Raw genomic sequence first — 20,755 nt, 5'->3', positions numbered from 1 at the left:
CAAATAGGATTCTGTGTGATCTTAAGGGCCTACCCACATGAAGTCAATGCAGCTTCATGTGTACCCGGAGAACTGTGTGATTGCAGGATCAAGGCCTAAATTAGGCAAACATAGCACTTGACAGTAACTGACAGAGGTAAGGGAGGAAGGTTCTAGCTCGAGGGCCTCCATCTGTGAGAGTTTTAGGTTTCAATCCTGCAGGGGCCTTGAGAGTGGGGCTATTCACGTGCTTCCTGTTATGTATTTTGCTGGATCAGGACCAGAGGGCTCACCACTTTGCCGGATGCAGCCCCTATGCTGTAATACTATCTGTTGTTGTAGATAGACTGCCCACATGAGAAAAGCCAGCAGGGTTTGGCTCATAATTTATCGAGTCCCTCAGTCTCTCTGGATTGCAAATGCTATCTATCTAAATGTATGCCAGTCAGCTAGCCATGATCGCATTAACTATCTGTTAAAAAACAGCTGGTTGGCACTAGGACCTTGAAGAAGCCCCATGGGACTGCCTGTATTTTCTTACTCTCTTTATAAAATATTTAAAATCTCCATCAAACGAAGTCCCATTTCATTTTGCTGCGGGGGGGGGGGGGGGGCACCAACAGGGAGGGTGGTTCTTTCTGCTTGGAGCGCTGACCCTGTGATACTGTGTGGAGAGGGACCTTAACATTTCACCTTTTCTGCATCCAGCACAGCTTTTGTCCCTGAATTGGTCTATTTCTGATTTGTTTAATTTTGGGCACTAGGGCTGTGAGGAATAATGTGGGCTAAATCCTTGTTCCTCTTTCACTTGTCTGCATGGCCCAGCAGGATAATTGGTAGAGCAAAAAGCGCTTTACAAAGGAGGTAAATATCATTAAAACCCATTTAACAAATGGAAAAGGTGAGTCATGAAGCAGGGAAGTGACTTGCCCAACAGGTTAGTAGCAGAACAGGGAGTAGAAGTGTGGATTCTAGAATGCGAGTCTAGGGCTCTAGCTACTAGCCCATCCTGCTTTGAAAAGAAAGATTCCTACAAAATGAGGGAACGTTTGCAAGTATTTGCTCAAAAGAGTCAGGACTGTCGCCTGACAACCAAGATGGCCATCTGGAAAATCAGGCTGAGCAAAGACTTTTCAAAGGGGCTCAGCCCTGGCCTAAGTCTGTACCCATGCCAGCAGAGTTAGGTCTACGTTGAGTGCTTGTAACAGAGTGTTGGGCAGACCGGCAAATAGAATGCAGACAGATGGGCAAAACCAACAGATCCAGCAAAATTGTTTCCTTTGTTTTGAATTTTGCATTTTTGTTTTGACAAGTGCATCAAGATATGTAGAATAATAGTCTTAATCATTATAATAGCGATGGGCTCAAACCAAAATCCTAGGGCTGGACACTTCCACATTTGGAGGAAGTTCAGCTCTCTGCACCCCGCGCACATTGAGTAAGCGGACCCCTTGTGATGATGCTCAGTTTATTATCCCCACTGGAGTACAGAGAGGTGTAGTGGCTTTCTGAGGCTTCATAGGAGTTCTGTTACACAGTTGGGAACAGAACCCAGCTCTTCCGGTACTGAGCCAGCGTAACTACATGCCATCCTCCCACCCAGAATTAGCACATTGAATCTGTTGGACTTGGTTGTACCTGCACCCTTGTAAACTGGGCCCATGATCTGTGTATAATGTATGGAACTATACTGGCTCCATCAGTTTCAATGAACAGGATGGAATCAGACACAATGGCAAAGTAATATGAAGGATAAGGTATACATGATCAATCCTATTGTGTATGCTACACAGTCGTCTACAGTGGGAATGTCATTCATCACTAGGATATGCACCGTGGCCACTCAGAACGTCACAGAGACACAAATCTGATCCTCCTGCTCAAAAACCAACAAAACAGCACAGGCTTCTGCCACTTATGCTAAAGGAGAATCTCCGCTAGCAAACAGTATTGGTCCTATGGCACACAGTTGAGCAGTTCTGACTCCAACTTGTAGAGGTCAGTCATATGCACAGTTCATTACACATTTAATTGGATTAACGAACCACAATTCTCCAAAACCTCAGAGTCTGGAATAGCTGCCTTCTATATATGAGCTTCCTTTGTACACTGTTATGTTGCCTGATGCCAGCACAGCCGGGAGTTAGCAAGCACTACTCTTACAATACCAGCCCGGGAGAGTGGGGAGGTGGGGGGAGGGAGGGGAACACAGTGTTGTCTTTTGGTGAAGCATGCAAAAATGTAAGTCGTTTAAAAAAAATACCATTGGCCATGCTTGTGGACTTGAGGCCCTGAGGCATAGATACAATCCTTCCAACTACGGATAGATTAAAAACCCATGTACGGCCTGATCCAACCCCCCTGAAGTCAACAGAAAGATTCCCACTGACTTCAGTGGACTTTGGATCCAGCCCTTATGCTCTGGCAATCTCTTAGTGCACATGTGTCAAACTCAAGGCCCGCGGGCCACATCCGGCCCGCCATACAATTATATCCGGCCCGCGAAATCGTTTTATATATCTGTTTTTAATGGCCCTGTGATATGACGCCCCAATAACACACACTACAAATCCCATGATGCAGTGCAATTGCCGCCAACGGCAAGCCGCGGTTCAAGTTCGCGGTCTGTTGATGTATACAACGCTAATATCAAATCAAAGCTAGACCCCAACAATGGCCAAGAGAAAAATTGATTCTGAAAACCGAGGCTTTCAAAGCCGGTGGGAGAATGAGTATATGTTTACTGAAATTGCAGGTAAACCAGTGTGTCTCCTTTGCGGGAGTAATATCGCTGTAATGAAGGAGTATAACCTAAGACGGCACTACGAGACGAAACATGAGAACAAATTCAAAAACCTGAGCGCAGGACAGAAGCTACAAAAGGTAGAGGAGTTGAAGAAGAATTTGACATCCCAGCAGACGTTTTTCACCAAAGCAAAATCACAAAGTGAAGCTGCTGTGAAAGCAAGTTTCATTGTGGCCGAAGAGATCGCCAAATCAGGACGGCCGTTTACCGAGGGGGAATTCGTAAAGAATTGTATGATGAAAGTGTGCGACGTCCTTTGTCCAGATAAAACGCGAGCGTTTGCAAATGTAAGCCTCAGCAGAAACACTGTTGCTAATCGGGTTTGTGAGATGGCGACTGATTTGAAAACACAGTTGATTGAAAGAGCAAAAGATTTTGTTGCATACTCCCTTGCCGTGGATGAAACTACTGACGTGACTGACACTGCACAGCTGGCGATATTTATCCGTGGTGTGGATTCCAATTTGTGCGTAACAGAGGAAATACTGGACATTAAATCGATGCACGGGACAACGAAAGGAGAAGACATCTTTGGAAATGTATTTCAAAGTGTAACCGACATGAAACTGCCGTGGGAAAAACTCGTTGGACTTACAACAGATGGCGCACCTGCTATGTGTGGTGAAAAAAATGGACTGGTGGGAAGGATGCGCTCAAAGATGCGGGAGGAGAACTGTGCCGGTGAGTTGACAGTGTATCACTGCATCATACACCAGGAATCGCTGAGTGCTAAAGTCCTAAAAATGGATCATGTGATGAACACTGTAACACAAACAGTCAACTTTATCAGAGCCCACGGTTTAAATCACCGCCAATTCCAGTCTTTTCTGCGGGAAATAGATAGCGAGTTTGGCGATATGCCATATCATACGGAGGTCCGGTGGCTAAGTCGGGGAAAAGTTCTCAAAAGACACTTTGAGCTGCGAGAGGAAATCTGCCAGTTCATGGACAGTAAGGGGAAAGACTGCACAGTTCTGCGGGATGAAAAGTGGAAATGTGAGTTGGCGTTCCTGGCTGACATAACGTCGCATCTTAGCGCTTTAAACCTTCAACTCCAGGGACGGGAGCACATAATAACCGATATGCATGATGCAGTGAAGGCATTTCAAGTGAAGCTGCGCTTATGGGAGACACAAATGCACCAATGCAACTTGTCTCACTTTCCCTGTTGCCAAGTAATACGGAACCAAGAAAGTGCCACAGTTTTCCCAAATGCCACCTTTGCTGAAAAACTCAGCGCGCTGCGCACTGAGTTCGCACGGCGCTTCAGTGACTTTGAGGCACAGAAAAGTAACTTCGAGCTGCTTCGCAACCCATTTGCAGTCGATGTGGAAACCGCACCTGTAGAAATGCAGATGGAGCTGATAGAACTGCAATGTAACGGGACACTGAAGGCAAAGTACGACACTGCGGGGCCAGCACAGTTCACTCGCTTCATTCCTGAAGCGATGCCGCAGCTCCGCCAACATGCGGCTCGAATCCTGTCCATGTTTGGCAGCACATATCTGTGCGAGCAGCTGTTCTCTGTGATGAAAATTAACAAAACGTCACACAGGAGTCGCCTCACTGATGAACACCTGCAATCGATCCTGAGAATCTTCACAACACAGAACCTAACCCCAAACATAAACGAACTTGTTGCAAAGAAAAGACTCCAAGTATCAGGCTCTGACTAAATAGGACAAGAAAATGGAATGTTATGATTTGTTATGATTATACTTTTGCTTTAAATTCAATTTTTTATTTATATTTTCAGATTTTTTAATATTCCAGCATGTACAGATTTTGAATGTATTGTATTGACAGGATATTTTTTTATGAAGAGCAAAATATTTTAAGTTGAAATGTATTTATTTTGGAATGATATCCTGTATTTTGGTTCATATTCATGGTTAAAAAACATAAATATTTAGTCTGTTAAATAAATGGTTATACTGTTCGGCCCGCGAGTTTTGAGTTTTGGCCCCCTGTGCAATTGAGTTTGACACCCCTGAGCTAATGGCTAACAATCTCTGCAGAAGTGCGGTGTCCCCCTTCTGAAAGCTTTCTCGAGCAATGGTTCTGTCCAGCCAATTGCACTAGAGGGCGCTGCAGTTATCGGAATGAAGGGCTGCTGCATTCACTGCAGTGCATAGGGAGGATTCTTCCCAAGGTGTCCATTCCTTTCCCCACAATTTGCCCTGCTCTTGTTTCATCCAGCAAAAACAGTTGCTTTCAGTAGGCTCAGCCCAGCAGTCCCCCTCTCTAACCAGCTGATTCCTCCTGGTTTTTGCATCTGTGCTATTTAACAGTCCCTCCAGGATGAGCAAGAGGAAGCAGGAGCATGTTGTTTACCAGTGATGATCAGGATCAGCCTCTCCCTTTATGCATGCACCTTCCCACTTCAAGCACAAGCATGACAAATGAAAACTTGCACATTTCTGGGACCACCTCCACTCTAGCCTCAGTAATTCAAGGACAGGAGCCCTTTTGTGGTTCCCTACAGATCCCAAGGCGATCCTTAGATGCTGAATTTCCCCTTCATAGAATCATAGAATATCAGGGCTGGAAGGGACCTCAGGAGGTCATCTAGTCCAACCCCCTGCTCAAAACAGGACCAATCCCCAGACAGATTTTTGCCCCAGATCCCTGAATGGCCCCCTCAAGGATTGAACTCACAACCCTGGGTTTAGCAGGCCAATGCTCAAACCACTGAGCTACCCCCGCCCCCCTTCCTTCTCCTATAGCACATTGGCACATCTTCATGAGGGCTGAGGCCTATCTCTCAGATAGATTGGCCAGGAGGACTAGCTCCCATTGGGTAGCTGGCTGCTCCTTGCGCTAGCAGAGATGCTACAGAGAGTGGCTGCTCATTTGCTTGTAATGAGTTTTTCCCTGGGAACCAGGACCTCAGATTCCACTCTCAGCATTCACTGACATACACATTGAAGCCACGCTTAACTAAATTACAGCACAACTTGGAGCAGCCTTAGCATTTATCAATTATTAACTGCTGTTGTCGTCATCATCTCTTCTGGACTGCCATCCAGCTCTGATGCGTCTGTTCATTTACCCTGCGTCCTCCTGATTCATGCTCTAAACTTCCCCATGGGATGGCAGCTGGGTTCAATTCCGCATCCTAGTCACCTGCTCACCAGGGTGGAAGCAGTGCATGTTCCATCCTGTCACAGAGCAGGAGGGCCTGGCCTCGTTCAACAACATCCTCAGTAAGACACACTAAGACAGGGGTGTCAAACTCAATTGCACAGGGGGCCAAAACTCAAAACTCGTGGGCCGAACAGTATAACCATTTATTTAACAGACTAAATATTTATGTTTTTTAACCATGAATATGAACCAAAATACAGGATATCATTCCAAAATAAATACATTTCAACTTAAAATATTTTGCTCTTCATAAAAAAATATCCTGTCAATACAATACATTCAAAATCTGTACATGCTGGAATATTAAAAAATCTGAAAATATAAATAAAAAATTGAATTTAAAGCAAAAGTATAATCATAACAAATCATAACATTCCATTTTCTTGTCCTATTTAGTCAGAGCCTGATACTTGGAGTCTTTTCTTTGCAACAAGTTCGTTTATGTTTGGGGTTAGGTTCTGTGTTGTGAAGATTCTCAGGATCGATTGCAGGTGTTCATCAGTGAGGCGACTCCTGTGTGACGTTTTGTTAATTTTCATCACAGAGAACAGCTGCTCGCACAGATATGTGCTGCCAAACATGGACAGGATTCGAGCCGCATGTTGGCGGAGCTGCGGCATCGCTTCAGGAATGAAGCGAGTGAACTGTGCTGGCCCCGCAGTGTCGTACTTTGCCTTCAGTGTCCCGTTACATTGCAGTTCTATCAGCTCCATCTGCATTTCTACAGGTGCGGTTTCCACATCGACTGCAAATGGGTTGCGAAGCAGCTCGAAGTTACTTTTCTGTGCCTCAAAGTCACTGAAGCGCCGTGCGAACTCAGTGCGCAGCGCGCTGAGTTTTTCAGCAAAGGTGGCATTTGGGAAAACTGTGGCACTTTCTTGGTTCCGTATTACTTGGCAACAGGGAAAGTGAGACAAGTTGCATTGGTGCATTTGTGTCTCCCATAAGCGCAGCTTCACTTGAAATGCCTTCACTGCATCATGCATATCGGTTATTATGTGCTCCCGTCCCTGGAGTTGAAGGTTTAAAGCGCTAAGATGCGACGTTATGTCAGCCAGGAACGCCAACTCACATTTCCACTTTTCATCCCGCAGAACTGTGCAGTCTTTCCCCTTACTGTCCATGAACTGGCAGATTTCCTCTCGCAGCTCAAAGTGTCTTTTGAGAACTTTTCCCCGACTTAGCCACCGGACCTCCGTATGATATGGCATATCGCCAAACTCGCTATCTATTTCCCGCAGAAAAGACTGGAATTGGCGGTGATTTAAACCGTGGGCTCTGATAAAGTTGACTGTTTGTGTTACAGTGTTCATCACATGATCCATTTTTAGGACTTTAGCACTCAGCGATTCCTGGTGTATGATGCAGTGATACACTGTCAACTCACCGGCACAGTTCTCCTCCCGCATCTTTGAGCGCATCCTTCCCACCAGTCCATTTTTTTCACCACACATAGCAGGTGCGCCATCTGTTGTAAGTCCAACGAGTTTTTCCCACGGCAGTTTCATGTCGGTTACACTTTGAAATACATTTCCAAAGATGTCTTCTCCTTTCGTTGTCCCGTGCATCGATTTAATGTCCAGTATTTCCTCTGTTACGCACAAATTGGAATCCACACCACGGATAAATATCGCCAGCTGTGCAGTGTCAGTCGCGTCAGTAGTTTCATCCACGGCAAGGGAGTATGCAACAAAATCTTTTGCTCTTTCAATCAACTGTGTTTTCAAATCAGTCGCCATCTCACAAACCCGATTAGCAACAGTGTTTCTGCTGAGGCTTACATTTGCAAACGCTCGCGTTTTATCTGGACAAAGGACGTCGCACACTTTCATCATACAATTCTTTACGAATTCCCCCTCGGTAAACGGCCGTCCTGATTTGGCGATCTCTTCGGCCACAATGAAACTTGCTTTCACAGCAGCTTCACTTTGTGATTTTGCTTTGGTGAAAAACGTCTGCTGGGATGTCAAATTCTTCTTCAACTCCTCTACCTTTTGTAGCTTCTGTCCTGCGCTCAGGTTTTTGAATTTGTTCTCATGTTTCGTCTCGTAGTGCCGTCTTAGGTTATACTCCTTCATTACAGCGATATTACTCCCGCAAAGGAGACACACTGGTTTACCTGCAATTTCAGTAAACATATATTCATTCTCCCACCGGCTTTGAAAGCCTCGGTTTTCAGAATCAATTTTTCTCTTGGCCATTGTTGGGGTCTAGCTTTGATTTGATATTAGCGTTGTATACATCAACAGACCGCGAACTTGAACCGCGGCTTGCCGTTGGCGGCAATTGCACTGCATCATGGGATTTGTAGTGTGTGTTATTGGGGCGTCATATCACAGGGCCATTAAAAACAGATATATAAAACGATTTTGCGGGCCGGATATAATTGTATGGCGGGCCGGATGTGGCCCGCGGGCCTTGAGTTTGACACATGTGGCCTAGATGACCTCCTGAGGTCCCTTCCAACCCTGATATTCTATGATTCTATGATTGGCATAGGCTGTGTCTACACTACGGTATTATGCCAGCTACAGCAACATAGTTATGCTGCTACAGTCCCCATAGCGTCTTTGACATACCGGAAATCTCAGGAATTTCTGTTGAGTAGACCAGAGGATCAGAGAGGGGTCTGATTTAGGCCGGTTACAAAGAAGACAGGTGGCATCTGTGTTAACACTGGCTTGCTTATCCTGCATGGATAAGCAAGTATGGACTACTCTGTGTCTGCATGGAGCTCCACTGATTTCAAATAGGGCTTCGTGGGTGCAGGGGTCCAGCTGCAGGATTGGGGACAGGAGATGACTTGTCTGGCTCCATGCCACAGATGACAGTGCTTTGTTACCATGGATGGGATCCGAGAATAACAGGGCAGGTCATTTTGCTGGGGGGACCAATGTCGTTATTAATTCAATATGGTCTAACGGGTCTCTGGATTTGGGTGCCCAGCGTGAAGTACAGACTTGGTTAGACTGCCAGAGGGGCTGAATTCTCCTTGAATTCAGTGGAGCAGCAGCTCTGGAAACCAGGACCCTGTTCTCTTAAACTAGGTATATTAAAAAAAAGTGAAGCACCCAACATCAAAAGCCACTTAAACCCCTTGTCGCCACCCCCCCACCCCCCCAAAAAAATACCTGGCAACAAGTACATAAGTGGCATTTCCACTCAGGCGCTTGCACGGTCACCTACGTGCTTTGCTCGGGGAGAGGGGTCCAAATGCTATTTCCCTCCGGCACTCGATTAGTCGCTTGTGCCGCAGCTGCGTGGGGTCCTCCGTGGCAAGCCGGAAGAGGCCGCCCCGCGCATGCTCTTTCCTTTCCAGCTCTCGGGCTTACTGTTACCGCCACGGTAAGTCCGGGCTCCAGCCGCTTCATCTCCCTCATATCGCCGCCATCCTGCGGCCGGGGGCCCCGGCTTGGCTCTCGGCGGCGGGCGGGCACCCTGCGCCTCATGCCCACGGGGATATTTCCCGGGCGGTGGGGGGAGCTAGGTCGCAAATTGGTCGGGGGAGCTTGCGGCCTAGGGGCGGACGTTGGGCCTCGGGGGGGAGATTGGGGCCTGGAAGTCTGATTGTATATGGGTGGGGGAAAGGAGGGCCTGGGCCTGGGCTGCTGTTGGGAGGGTGGGAGAAGCTATGTTGTGCCCTTGGTAGGGCCCAGCTGGGGGGGATGAAGGGGATGGAGTGGGTTAGTAAGGGCTAAACTGGGGGGGTGGGTTAGTAAGGGCTAAAGTGGCAAATCCGAATTCCATTTTCTACCCCCTTGTAAACTGAGTCAGTGGTGGCACCTCTAATCCTGCTGGTCTGGAAGAAAGTCCTGCTTTCTTTGTACTGCAGGGAGGGGATGGAAAGGTCTAGTTTGACTCTAGTCTTTGATTGAGACTGGGTAGCAGGTTGAGTACCACCACGCTGCTCTGTACCAAAGTGCTGAAGAGCTGTTTTCCTGCTGCTTAGTGATGGGTTCTTCCTGGCCCCCATGTGTGTGGGACCTGTTTCCTCTTTACATAGATGTTCTGTGAATGTAGGATGATTTTTGCTGTTGAGTGCTTCCTATCCTAAAAAGAGTTAACACTTACAAGCCTTGGTTTTGTAGCTGTGCAAATCTTAATCAGAAAGAAGTAGCCCAAGCCAAAATGGTTTTTGTTTTTTTGGTTACTGGGCAGTTACTGTTTTCTGGGCCACCTTAACTGTAGGACTACCATAGGAAAATACATATTAGGTGCTATCCTGATAACACACACACTTTATTGGATTTTCTTCCCCCATCTATCAGTTTGGAAGTGAAGCATCAAGGGGTTCCTAATCTTGGAAAGTTATTCCACATAACTAGATAGTGTGGATTATAGGCATTGCAATTGGGAGTTCTGTTAGGTGTCCAACATGTAGGATGCATATTGTACAAACATTACTAAAAGTAATTCCACCCCACACGTGTTACTATCTCTTGGTCTTGCTGTTGCCTTCTGCACAAGTTGACAAGTACTGTAGCAGATGTTTGCTTAAGTATGGTTGCAGAGCACCGTTCAAAATTGCTACTGTTCAGAATTAAAATAAAGACTATTCTCCCTGCTTCCCTTGTCTGGCTTCAGTGTGTGAAGGACTTGTCTGTAGCTTTTATTGTTGGGAAAATTGAATTAAATGTAATAGAAATAGTCTGTGGAGACAGCTAAATGCATACTTGCAGAGATAGTGGTTTAGGGTCCATCTACACTACAAAGACAACTGTCATCAAAAAGTTTACTCTGCTTGCTCTTCCTTGTAGATCATAATATGGGCTTCTGAGCAGCTGAAATATGTGATCTTGTAGCAAACTTGTATGTATCTTGCCAGTTAAGGTGCAGTAAGGATTCCCTATAATTTCTAACATGGTTAAAGGTGGTGGTGGTTTGTTCAGTGAGTTGCTGCAGGTCCAGCATGGAATCAGATGGCTTAAAATAAAACACAAATCCAGTTATTAGATCTAGCAACACACTAATGTATTACTGCTAGTCTAACTATTGATTTCTCTGTCCAGATGTTGATGCCCAAGAAGAACCGGATTGCCATCTACGAACTCCTTTTTAAGGAGGGAGTGATGGTGGCCAAGAAAGATGTTCACATGCCTAAACACCCAGAGCTGGCAGACAAGAATGTGCCCAACCTCCATGTCATGAAAGCCATGCAGGTATGAAGAATTAATTTAGGGGTCTGCACTGGGCTGTAAAAACAACTTTAATTTATGTTTTGGGACCTCATGAAGCTGGTGCATTGAGCACCACCTGAGTAATCCTGACATTACTTAATTTTGTTTAAAGAGAGAAACAGAAGCTCCAATGGAATTTGCCTTTTTTCCAGATTACTAGTTTTTTCATACTAACTTCATCAATCATACACAAACTGCGTAGAAAGCTTTTGTATTGTGTAGCATAAGATTCATAATCCTCTTTCTGAACCTATGATTTTAGCATCACTTTTAGTTCAGGTTTGCATAATGACCCTTAAATTATTAGTTTCATGGAATGTAAGTAGTTAATATGTTGAAGATACTGCGTCTTTCTGTGCATTCACATGTATTTCTGAGCTATTGAATATCTAGTTGTCCATTCTCCACCCGCCCCCAATAAACTACTGCAGTCGTCTGGCTGGTAGTATTTAAAGATGTTAGGTGGTCACAATCAAATGCTCATGTAATAATCCATCTGCAACTGCAAAAAGGTTAACTAGAATTTCTCTCCTTAGTCACTGAAATCACGTGGCTATGTGAAGGAGCAGTTTGCTTGGAGGCACTTTTACTGGTATCTGACCAATGAGGGTATCCAGTATTTGCGTGATTATCTTCATCTACCCCCTGAAATTGTGCCTGCCACCCTGCGCCGTAGCCGCCCTGAGACTGGCAGACCGCGGCCCAAAGGTAAGCACTGGTTAATAGCAGCAGCTACCTTGGGATTCTTGAATGGGTGATACAGGGCAGGGGAGAAGAATGGTGTAAATTAAAGTTGAGGTTGCTGGACTGTATGGGCATAGTGGATAATCAGCTGAATGTGAGCTCCTAGTGCCGTGCAGTGGCCAAAAGGGTAAATGCGATCTTTGGCTATATAAAGGAAAATATCGAGTAGGGCAGTTCTATTACCTCTGTGTTTGATACTGGTGTGACTGGTACTTGATATTGTGTCCAGTTCTGGTGTCCACAGATCAAAAAGGAAGTTTTGAGAGGGTTCAGAGAGGAGCCAGAAGAATGATAAAAAAGATTAGAAAACATGCCTTGTAGTGAAAGATTCAATGAACTCAGTGTATTTATTTTAACAAAGGTTACAGAGTGACTTGATTAGTTTAGAAGTGCTTAGATGGGGAACAGAAATTTGACTTGAGTTTGGCAGACAGAGGTCAAGGTGAAACAAGATCCAATGGTTGGAAGTTGAAACTAGACCAAGTCATACTACAGTAAGTTGCAACTTTTTAACAGTGAGAGTAACTTACATTGGAACAACTTACCAAGAGTTGTGGTGGATTCTCCATCAGTAGTAACTTTTAAATCGGGGGGGGGGGAGAAAACGCTCTAGTTCAACCAGGAGTTAACTCAAGGAAGTCTTGTGGCCTGTGTTACACAGAAAGTTAGACTAGATGATCACCAAAGTCCCTTCTGGCCTTGTCTATTAATTCATTGCAAACCACTTTGGTTCTTTTTTTGAAGCTAGAAGTATCCTTCTAGATAGGGATATACTTGCAAAATGGATATTTCAGATAGGAGCAATCAATGTGTATAGAGTAAATGTGTATTTTCAAAGGCAGTACATAAATACAAAATATATTAATGGTTCCTACAGACCCCTGAAATCTAGTCAATTCATGTACTTCCAAGAGGCTTATTTTAGGATGGCTAATATAACTCACAGAACAAAATTGGGGTTGATTAAAATTTCACCCTGTTATGCAATGTGCTGCACAGTAGCTGGTGGCCTGCCACTTCACCTTCTTAGGTAGCAGTGTTTCATTGGAGCTGTATGAATGGCTTACAAAACTTTTGGGGATTCTCTCTGGTGAAAAGGTGCTATAGTAAAGATAAAGCATAAGTTAGTCTTAGACAGCTATGACCAAACCACACACATCACTGCCACTTTTTTCTGCCACTGTGCACAAGATTAAAGGACACTTGAGTCTGATTTTGGTTGTTGGGTTAGTTTGTGGGTGCTGGGTAGTGTATATCACAGGCCATCAACAGGAGGTTTGACTGGATGATCTAGTAGCCTTTACCGGCCTTAAACTCTGACACCCCCCTCGGTTTATACTGCTGAATATGCTTTCAGTGTTTGTGAGGGCTTGTCTATACTTACCGCGCTGGTTCGGCGGCAGGCAATCGAACTTCTGGGTTCGATTTATCGCGTCTAGTCTGGACGGATAAATCGAACTCAGAAGTGCTCCCCGTCGACTCCGGTAATCCTGCTCGCCGCGAGGAGTACGCAGAGTCGACGGGGGAGCCTGCCTGCTGGGTCTGGACGGCGGTAAGTTCGAACTAAGGTACGTCGACTTCAGCTACGTTATTCACGTAGCTGAAGTTGCGTACCTTAGTTCGATTTGGGGGTTTAGTGTAGACCAAGCCTAACACTGAAGATTACAAAAACTGAAAGTGAACAGTTATCTATCTTTGGGTACGTCTACACTACCCGCCGGATTGGCGGGTAGCGATCTATCTATCGGGGATCGATTTATCATGTGTAGTATAGACGATAAATCGATCCCCGGTCGCTCTCCCGTCGACTACTGAACTCCAGCTTGGCGAGAGGCAGAAACAAAGTTGACGGGGGAGCAATCGACTCTGCGCTGTGAGGACGCGAGGTAAGTCAAAGTAAGATATGTCGACTTCAGCTACGCTGTTCTCGTAGCTGAAGTTGCGTATCTTAGGTCGATTTTCCCTCCTCTTCCCATCCCATCCAGTGCAGACAGGCCTTTGACTTGTTTGCTTTGTGCATTTGGAAGCACTCTGACTTCCTTGCTATTTTCTCTGTCTAGTCAGTTTCCCCTGTTTGTTTATGTAACACAGCAACAGGGGAAGAAACATTAAAATATAGAAAAATGTGCTTTTATAATCACAAGTTACCCAGGGAACAGGGGGCAGGTGTATTTCCTGAAATACCTTTTTATTTTAAGTTGACTATATTTCAGTTTGATGTACCTTGACTTGTTGCTGCAAACCCAGCTGAACTTCTGAAGGCCCAACTTGGTATCTGGGTGTGGCCATAAATTTGAGAATAGCTCCTGGATGGAGGAGAGAAACTACTGCAAAAGTTGATATGACAAGGCCTGCAGTGACTCTCAATTTTGGCTCTCCCTTGAGGTGGGAGAAAGTGGGACTTTTGCGTGGGGGAGGGGGCTGCCACTTGTGCACAGTAAGAGTAGTCTGCCCTCAAGCAGGAATACCCTCGTCCTTACCACTTAGAGGAGCCTGCACTATAGTTTTATTCTTCAGCTGGGAAGTGCCTCGCTGATTTTAAGTTGCATTGTAGCTCATTTAACTACTGCTGAGTCACATGCTCAGCCCAAAATGTGCGTGAGATATCCCGATCTCCTAGAACTGACCCCGAAGGGTCATCAAGGCCAGCCCCTTGCCTTCACTAGCAGGACCAAGTACTGATTTTGCCCCAGATCCCTAAGTGGCCCCCTCAAGGACTGAACTCACAACCCTGGGTTTAGCAGGCCAATGCTCAAACCGCTGAGCTATGTAACTCTTTAAGACCTTTCTATGTTAGCCAGAGAAATTGTAGTGCCTTTTGAGCAAACAGTGTAAATTCTTCCTAGGAAGATGCCTTGACTAGTGTTGACAGGATTTAAATGAAACCCACTTGTTGCTGGGTCTCTAAGGCTATGTCTACACTCACAATTGAACAACAAAACATTTGTCTTTCAGGGGGGCAGAGGGAAGGTGGTATTAAACACCTCTGAAAGACACAAGTTTTTCTGCGACGAGTGCCAGTGTGAACAGCGCATTGTTGGCAGGAGAGCTGACAACCAGCAGCTACACTGTGCGACTTTTAGCGGCATGGCTGTGGCGTTAAAAGCTGTATAGTGTAGGCATAGACTAAGATCCCAAGTTTGTCTTTTCTCCTTCCTGTGAGATGCTGTGACTTACAGAAGTGTATGTGAAACTTGCAGGTTAAAATATGCTTTTGAGTTCCTCTAGTGAAGGTAAATTGGCTATTGCCCTATTTACCTCAGGGTGTATAGTGCAGAAGTCTTAATCCCTATACACTCTACAACTTAAATGGTGTTAACTACAACACAGATAGAGCTATACCCATTGTCCAGGTGTAATAGCTAGTGTGGTTATAACATGCTTTCTCTGTTCAAGGCAAATGGTATTTTAAAGTGTGCTAATTGTGCTCTAGAGTACTGTTGTGTATTTGATACCACAGTCTCTTAAGTGTTTGTAACCATGTTATGTGTGTAATAGTGTTTGTTTGCAAGTTTCAGGGTAGAGAGAGGCCAGGATTCAGTGCCATAGTGCCCAGGCCTTCTTAGAGAACATAACTACCCAAAGTGTAGCACTCTTTGCTCAGAGGAGTGAGAAGAAGTGGATGTAGCAGAAGGCCAGTTCAGAGGTTGTGCCCTGTAGATGTATCACTTGGATACCTCTCTATGGTAGAAGCATTTTGTTTTCCCTTCACCTAAATATGAGAATTAGTTTTTCATGAATTCTAATAGGCTGGCAATTTTCTTCCTCTAGAAAGGAGCAATAAGGGAGCTGTGCATTTCTCAATATGCTTGAAACTGCATGTCAGTTTGTGGTGAGCCATCCACCCACCAGCCTTTACTCAGGGTTTTACTGGTAGAACAGTAAAGCATTGGTGCCTGATGGTGTAGGGCAGTGGTTCTCAACCAGGGGTACACATACCCTCCAGGGTCTTCTAGGAGGTACATTAATTAACTCCTCTAGATATTTGCCTAGTTTTACAACAGGCTACATTAAAAGCACTAGTGAAGTCAGTACAAACTAAAATTTCATACAGACAATGACTTGTTTATACTGTTCTGTATACCATACACTGAAATGTAAGTACAATATTTATATCCCAGTTGACTTATTTTATAATTATATGGTTAAAAATGAGCAAGTAAGTAATTTTTCAGTGATAGTATGCTGTGGCACTTTTGTATTTTTATGTCTGATTTTGTAAGCAAGTAGCTTTTTTAAGTGAGGTGAAACATGGGTGTATGCAAGACAAATCAGACTCCTGAAAGGGGTACAGTAACCTGGAAAGGTTGAGAGCCACTGGTGTAGGAGACCTTCATCTTTAAGGACTTGCAGCAGGGTTCACCCAAAGTTTCAAAGGCTGGCAAGTCCACCAGGCTTCTATTTGAGCTCTGCCTCTTGCTTCCTTCCCTGGAAGCATCTGCCCATCTTTTTATGTTACTTTAGATCACCTTTTCTTAGGCTTACTAATTTATCCCATTTTTAAGACCGAAGATACTTTTGCCCACGCTTAATCAAATATTTGGGGCTGGAGAGAGAATTCTGTACAGTTGGGATTTGGGGTAAAAGTGTGCATTTGTCAGGCGTAATAAACACAACCATGATGTGTTCTTTATATTATAACCTTCAATTTTAGCCCTTATTTGAAGCAAGTTTTGCAGTTGGCCTGGCTAGAAGCACAATGTAGTTGAAAGTGTGTTGTAAATTCAGGATTGGTAAAAACTTAGTTGTATTTGTATTGATCAGAAACTTGGCAAGCAAATACAGTAAAAGCTGTGTAATCTGGCACTTTACCAGTTGGAAAGCTCTATAAACCAGCATTTCTGATCTTCATTGAAAGTCCGGTCTATAGTCCGGCAGGCTCGGGTCCGGCAGGCTCCCTACCTGGCTCTGAGTGACTCCCTGGAAGTGGCAACATCCCCCTGCCGCTCTTAGGCGGAGGAACAGCCACTAGGGGTTTGGAAAGCAGGACATGGGCTCTGGGAGGGAGTTTGGGTGTGGGAGGGATGTGGGATGCTGGATCTGGGTGGGGCTCACCTTGGGTGGCTCCCCGCAAGCGGCGACATGTTTAGATTTGTATTGTTCAAACACTGTTGATGTGTTTTTAACAGTGGTTCTCAACCAGAGGAATGCATACCCCTAGGGGTATGTAAAGGTCTTTTAGGGGTTACATCAGCTCATTTAGATATTTGCCTAGTTTTACAACAGGCTACATAAAAAGCACTAGTGAAGTCAGTATAAACTAAAATTTCATACAATGACTTGTTTATACTGCTCTATATACTATACACTGAAATGTAAGTACAATATTTATATTTCAGTTTTATTTTATAATTATATGGTAAAAATGAGAATATTTTTGTCTGTTTTTTTTTTGTAAGCAAGTCATTTTTAAGGTAGGTGAAACTTGGGGTATGCATGACAAATCAGACTCCTGAAAGGGGTACAGTAGTCTAGAAAGGTTGAGAGACACTGATCTATAAGACTGTCTAGTAGTGTGGCCATGATAGAGAACTGCATTTAAAATTTAGTTGCCTGCATTTGTGGCCTGATAAGGCCTGAGCATATAATATGTCCCTTTGATCCTGTATCAAAGCCTCCCCACAACATCACACTTGTAGGATAATAGAGGCCTCTTTAGATTGGATTCCTTGGATTGATAATGCTGTTGTAACTCGCAGGTCTGGAAGGTGAACGCCCTGCTCGTCTTACTCGGGGAGAGGCTGACAGAGATACCTACAGACGCAGTACTGCTCCACGTAAGTATCCTAGCTAGCACAAGTATGAGTTAATCAGACCGAGCCTGTCATTTGTGCAGTTTACATTTCTTCTGTAGAAATGTCTTCAGTGTTTAGATATACAACATGCTAATTTCTGTGATGAATGTCTGAGGTCTCAAGCCTCCACTTCCCTGGTGATTCTAAGGTCTGTTTATCAATATGCTCCCACTGCACTGCAGTTATGCTTACATGGCAAGCTGGGTTGGTGGATTTTTTTTTTTCCATGTGGCATAATGTTTCCTATTGCCCTAACTTGCAATTGCAGTAAAAAAAAAAAAGGCATTGTGGAAATTATCTGTAGCCTATGGTGTGTACGTCCCAAGGTTTTAAACATTTGATAGTGTTAAAGACAGTGTATCCTAAATAAGAGTTTGTCGTCAAAGCCCAGGCAGTAGATTCTCTGTTTTGTAGTTTTCTAGAATAGCTCTTTCTCTCTTCCCAGTTGGGGCTGACAAAAAGGCTGAGGCTGGTGCAGGAGCAGCTACTGAATTCCAATTTGTAAGTATCTGCATTTGAGAGAGGGTTTTTTTGTTTTGTTTTTTTTTTCTCCTATGTTAATGCTTTAGAAATGCTTTAACTAAAGCTATCCCTGGAAGAGATGGTATATTTTCACAATGCATTCATCATTTATTCACCACCTTAAACAGCTGGCAGTTGCCGTTGGAATGGTATAAAGGCACTACCTATAGATGGAGCTCCTTTTGAGCCTGCAGTTACACCACTTAGACAACTATCATATCAGACTTCACATGCTAAACAGCACTGGTTGAGATAATTACTTGGCTAGGCAGCACATGAGCATTCCTTTAAGGTCTTCTGAGGTGATAGTGATCATTTGATCAGTACTGGGTAGAGAGCCCCCAGTGTATCTGTCTAATTTTTCAGGTGAAAAAAAACTACAAGGCCATGATCATCTGTGATTGATTCTTCTTTTGGGGAAAGTGGTAGCTTTGTCGATCTGGCCACAATACTCAAGTTGCAATTGGAATTTGTCATGCTAAATTTTCCTTCGGTTTTCAACTCAATGTGTTATCCTCCCCATCTATCTTAAATTTGAAGGTGTACAGTAATACACTTAATGCCTCTCATTTGAGGTGCTGCTACATTTTATTAGCATGTCAACCTCTATATCCCTTACCTCATCTCAGAAGTGAGATGGAGGCTTAATATTTGTGAAGCACTGTGAGAGCTCCTGATGAAAGGGATTGCTTCACACTTTGATAGAGCATTAGTTTGAGCAGACTGGCTTGGAGGTAATACATCAGTGTTTCTTAACCTATTTACCATTGTGGGCTGCATGCACAGTTCTCTGTGTTGTGGGCCACATCCACACAATATATAGACTAGCTGTACGGCCCTGAGGGTATTAGATGGCCTGCAGGTTAAGAACCACTGCACTAAACTCTCAATAGAGAGGTGGGTTGAATTCCTAGTCTGTCAAACATTGGGTCAGGAGGGCTTGGGCCACACCATAGATTATAAAGACAAGAGCTGTGTTTTGACAAGCGAGAGTTCCACCTTGCTCTCCGTACACATGGTAACTAACTTAAAAAACAAGTCCTTAAGTCTTCATTTGCTGAACTTGATAGGTAAGGCAGGCAAAATTAATGGTTCTCCTTATAATTCAAGTACAGAATTCCACATCAGGGGAAACAATGATTCAGTGCACTTGGAATGTACTTAATATTTGGTTTGGTAGCTATGTGCTACTTTCAATTGCTGATGTGGCCAAACTTCTAATGCTGTGTGTTTGGTTTTTTTGTTTGTTTTTGCAGAGAGGTGGATTCGGTCGTGGACGTGGTCAGCCTCCTCAGTAGAATTCTCTGGTCATGTTTTTGTGTATAATAAAATAGGTGAAAATCTCACTGTTTGCTTCCTTGTATCATTTGAATGTGTGGAAGCTATTATCAGAGACAAGCAAAGCAACAACTTATACAACTAAGCATTCTGGCTCGTGCTATGACAGAGTTGAAGATAATCCTGATTAGAAAGTGGGTTACGGGGAGTAGACTAGGTCCTAGGAAATCAGTCTGACTTCACAGCAGTGATGGGAGAGGTGATTGCTGCTGCAGGATTTGGTTGTGAGGTTGATGGTTCTTTCCAGAGGAGAACATGGCCTTTTGGGTTCCATGGCAGCTTGGAAGTACCACTGGTACCCTTTATGCTTTCAGTAAGGGGGCACCCATAGTAGGTTTCTGGTAATATGGGGCCTCCCTTTTAATAAGACAACTTGGTTTGACTCACCTATAGAACTTGATCTTGCATTATGGGTAATGTGAAGTTGAAGCAGCTAAAATGCACAGAATCTAGGAAGATTCATGTGATGTGAGACTCAAGTAACTACATTAAAAAGGTTGGAGGACCCAGCCCTTCATGATTGACACTTTTTTTTTTTTTTTTTTTTTTTTTTTTTTGCCCCAGTGGCAAGCACTCTGCACCAGCTTGGCATGGTTTGCAGTACTCGCGGGGAATTCTCCAGCAGAACAATAAAATATGGGATATCCATAGCTGCTCCCTAAAGGACAAAGTTTTCATAAGGTCAATGTACTCTTTACTGTTTCAGATCCTAGTGTGTAGGTAATCATTTACAGTAAAACAGGATGGTCTCTGGCCTCTGATGTTGCTTAGCAAAAAATAGAAAAATTGAGTTGTCCTAGTTTTGTGCCAGATATGGGGGACAAGCAGCCATTTCTCCAAGGCAATTTTGCTTATGCACCCAGGATCTGTTCCCTTAATTATTTCATGTCTGTTTTTAGTTTGTGATCTGAATTGGCTGCCTGGCTATAGATGTCTACTCTGGCAAGTATAAACTAGATTCTGTAGCAAGAGGTCTGGATTCTGTGACAGTCTTGTGCTGCAAACTGAAAAATCTTTCTCAGGTAGAGGCTTTTATTAAAACAGGTATGAATGACCCCACAATCTCTATGGTATTTCTTGTGTTGGGAAGTTAATTTACTTCCCCAATATTCTTATGTGCTGCATAATTTTGTGTTGCAAACACCACAGTTATGAAGGACAAGTTTTTCAGGTGCTGAGCAAATCGAGGGCCTGATTAACCGACTGGAGCCATCAACAAATTCATGAGCTGCTACTTCCAGGTAAAT

General features: G+C 44.2%; 1 protein-coding gene across 1 annotated transcript; it reads left to right on the top strand.

Annotated features, from left to right (window-relative positions):
• Positions 1-9,118: 9,118 nt before the first annotated feature.
• RPS10 (ribosomal protein S10) lies at positions 9,119-19,516 on the top strand. Its single transcript, XM_005309678.4, has 6 exons — positions 9,119-9,277; positions 10,942-11,091; positions 11,646-11,817; positions 17,553-17,630; positions 18,094-18,149; positions 19,427-19,516. The coding sequence occupies exons 1-6, from the start codon at positions 9,146-9,148 to the stop codon at positions 19,466-19,468; spliced, it is 630 nt and encodes a 209-aa protein (XP_005309735.3). The 5' UTR covers positions 9,119-9,145; the 3' UTR covers positions 19,469-19,516.
• The last annotated feature ends 1,239 nt before the right edge of the window (positions 19,517-20,755 follow it).

Source organism: Chrysemys picta, chromosome 4 (assembly GCF_011386835.1).
Source record: "Chrysemys picta bellii isolate R12L10 chromosome 4, ASM1138683v2, whole genome shotgun sequence".
Lineage (NCBI taxonomy): Eukaryota > Metazoa > Chordata > Testudines > Emydidae > Chrysemys > Chrysemys picta.
The sequence above is the reverse complement of the archived record's forward strand: the minus strand, read 5'-3'. Positions and strand labels throughout refer to the sequence as shown.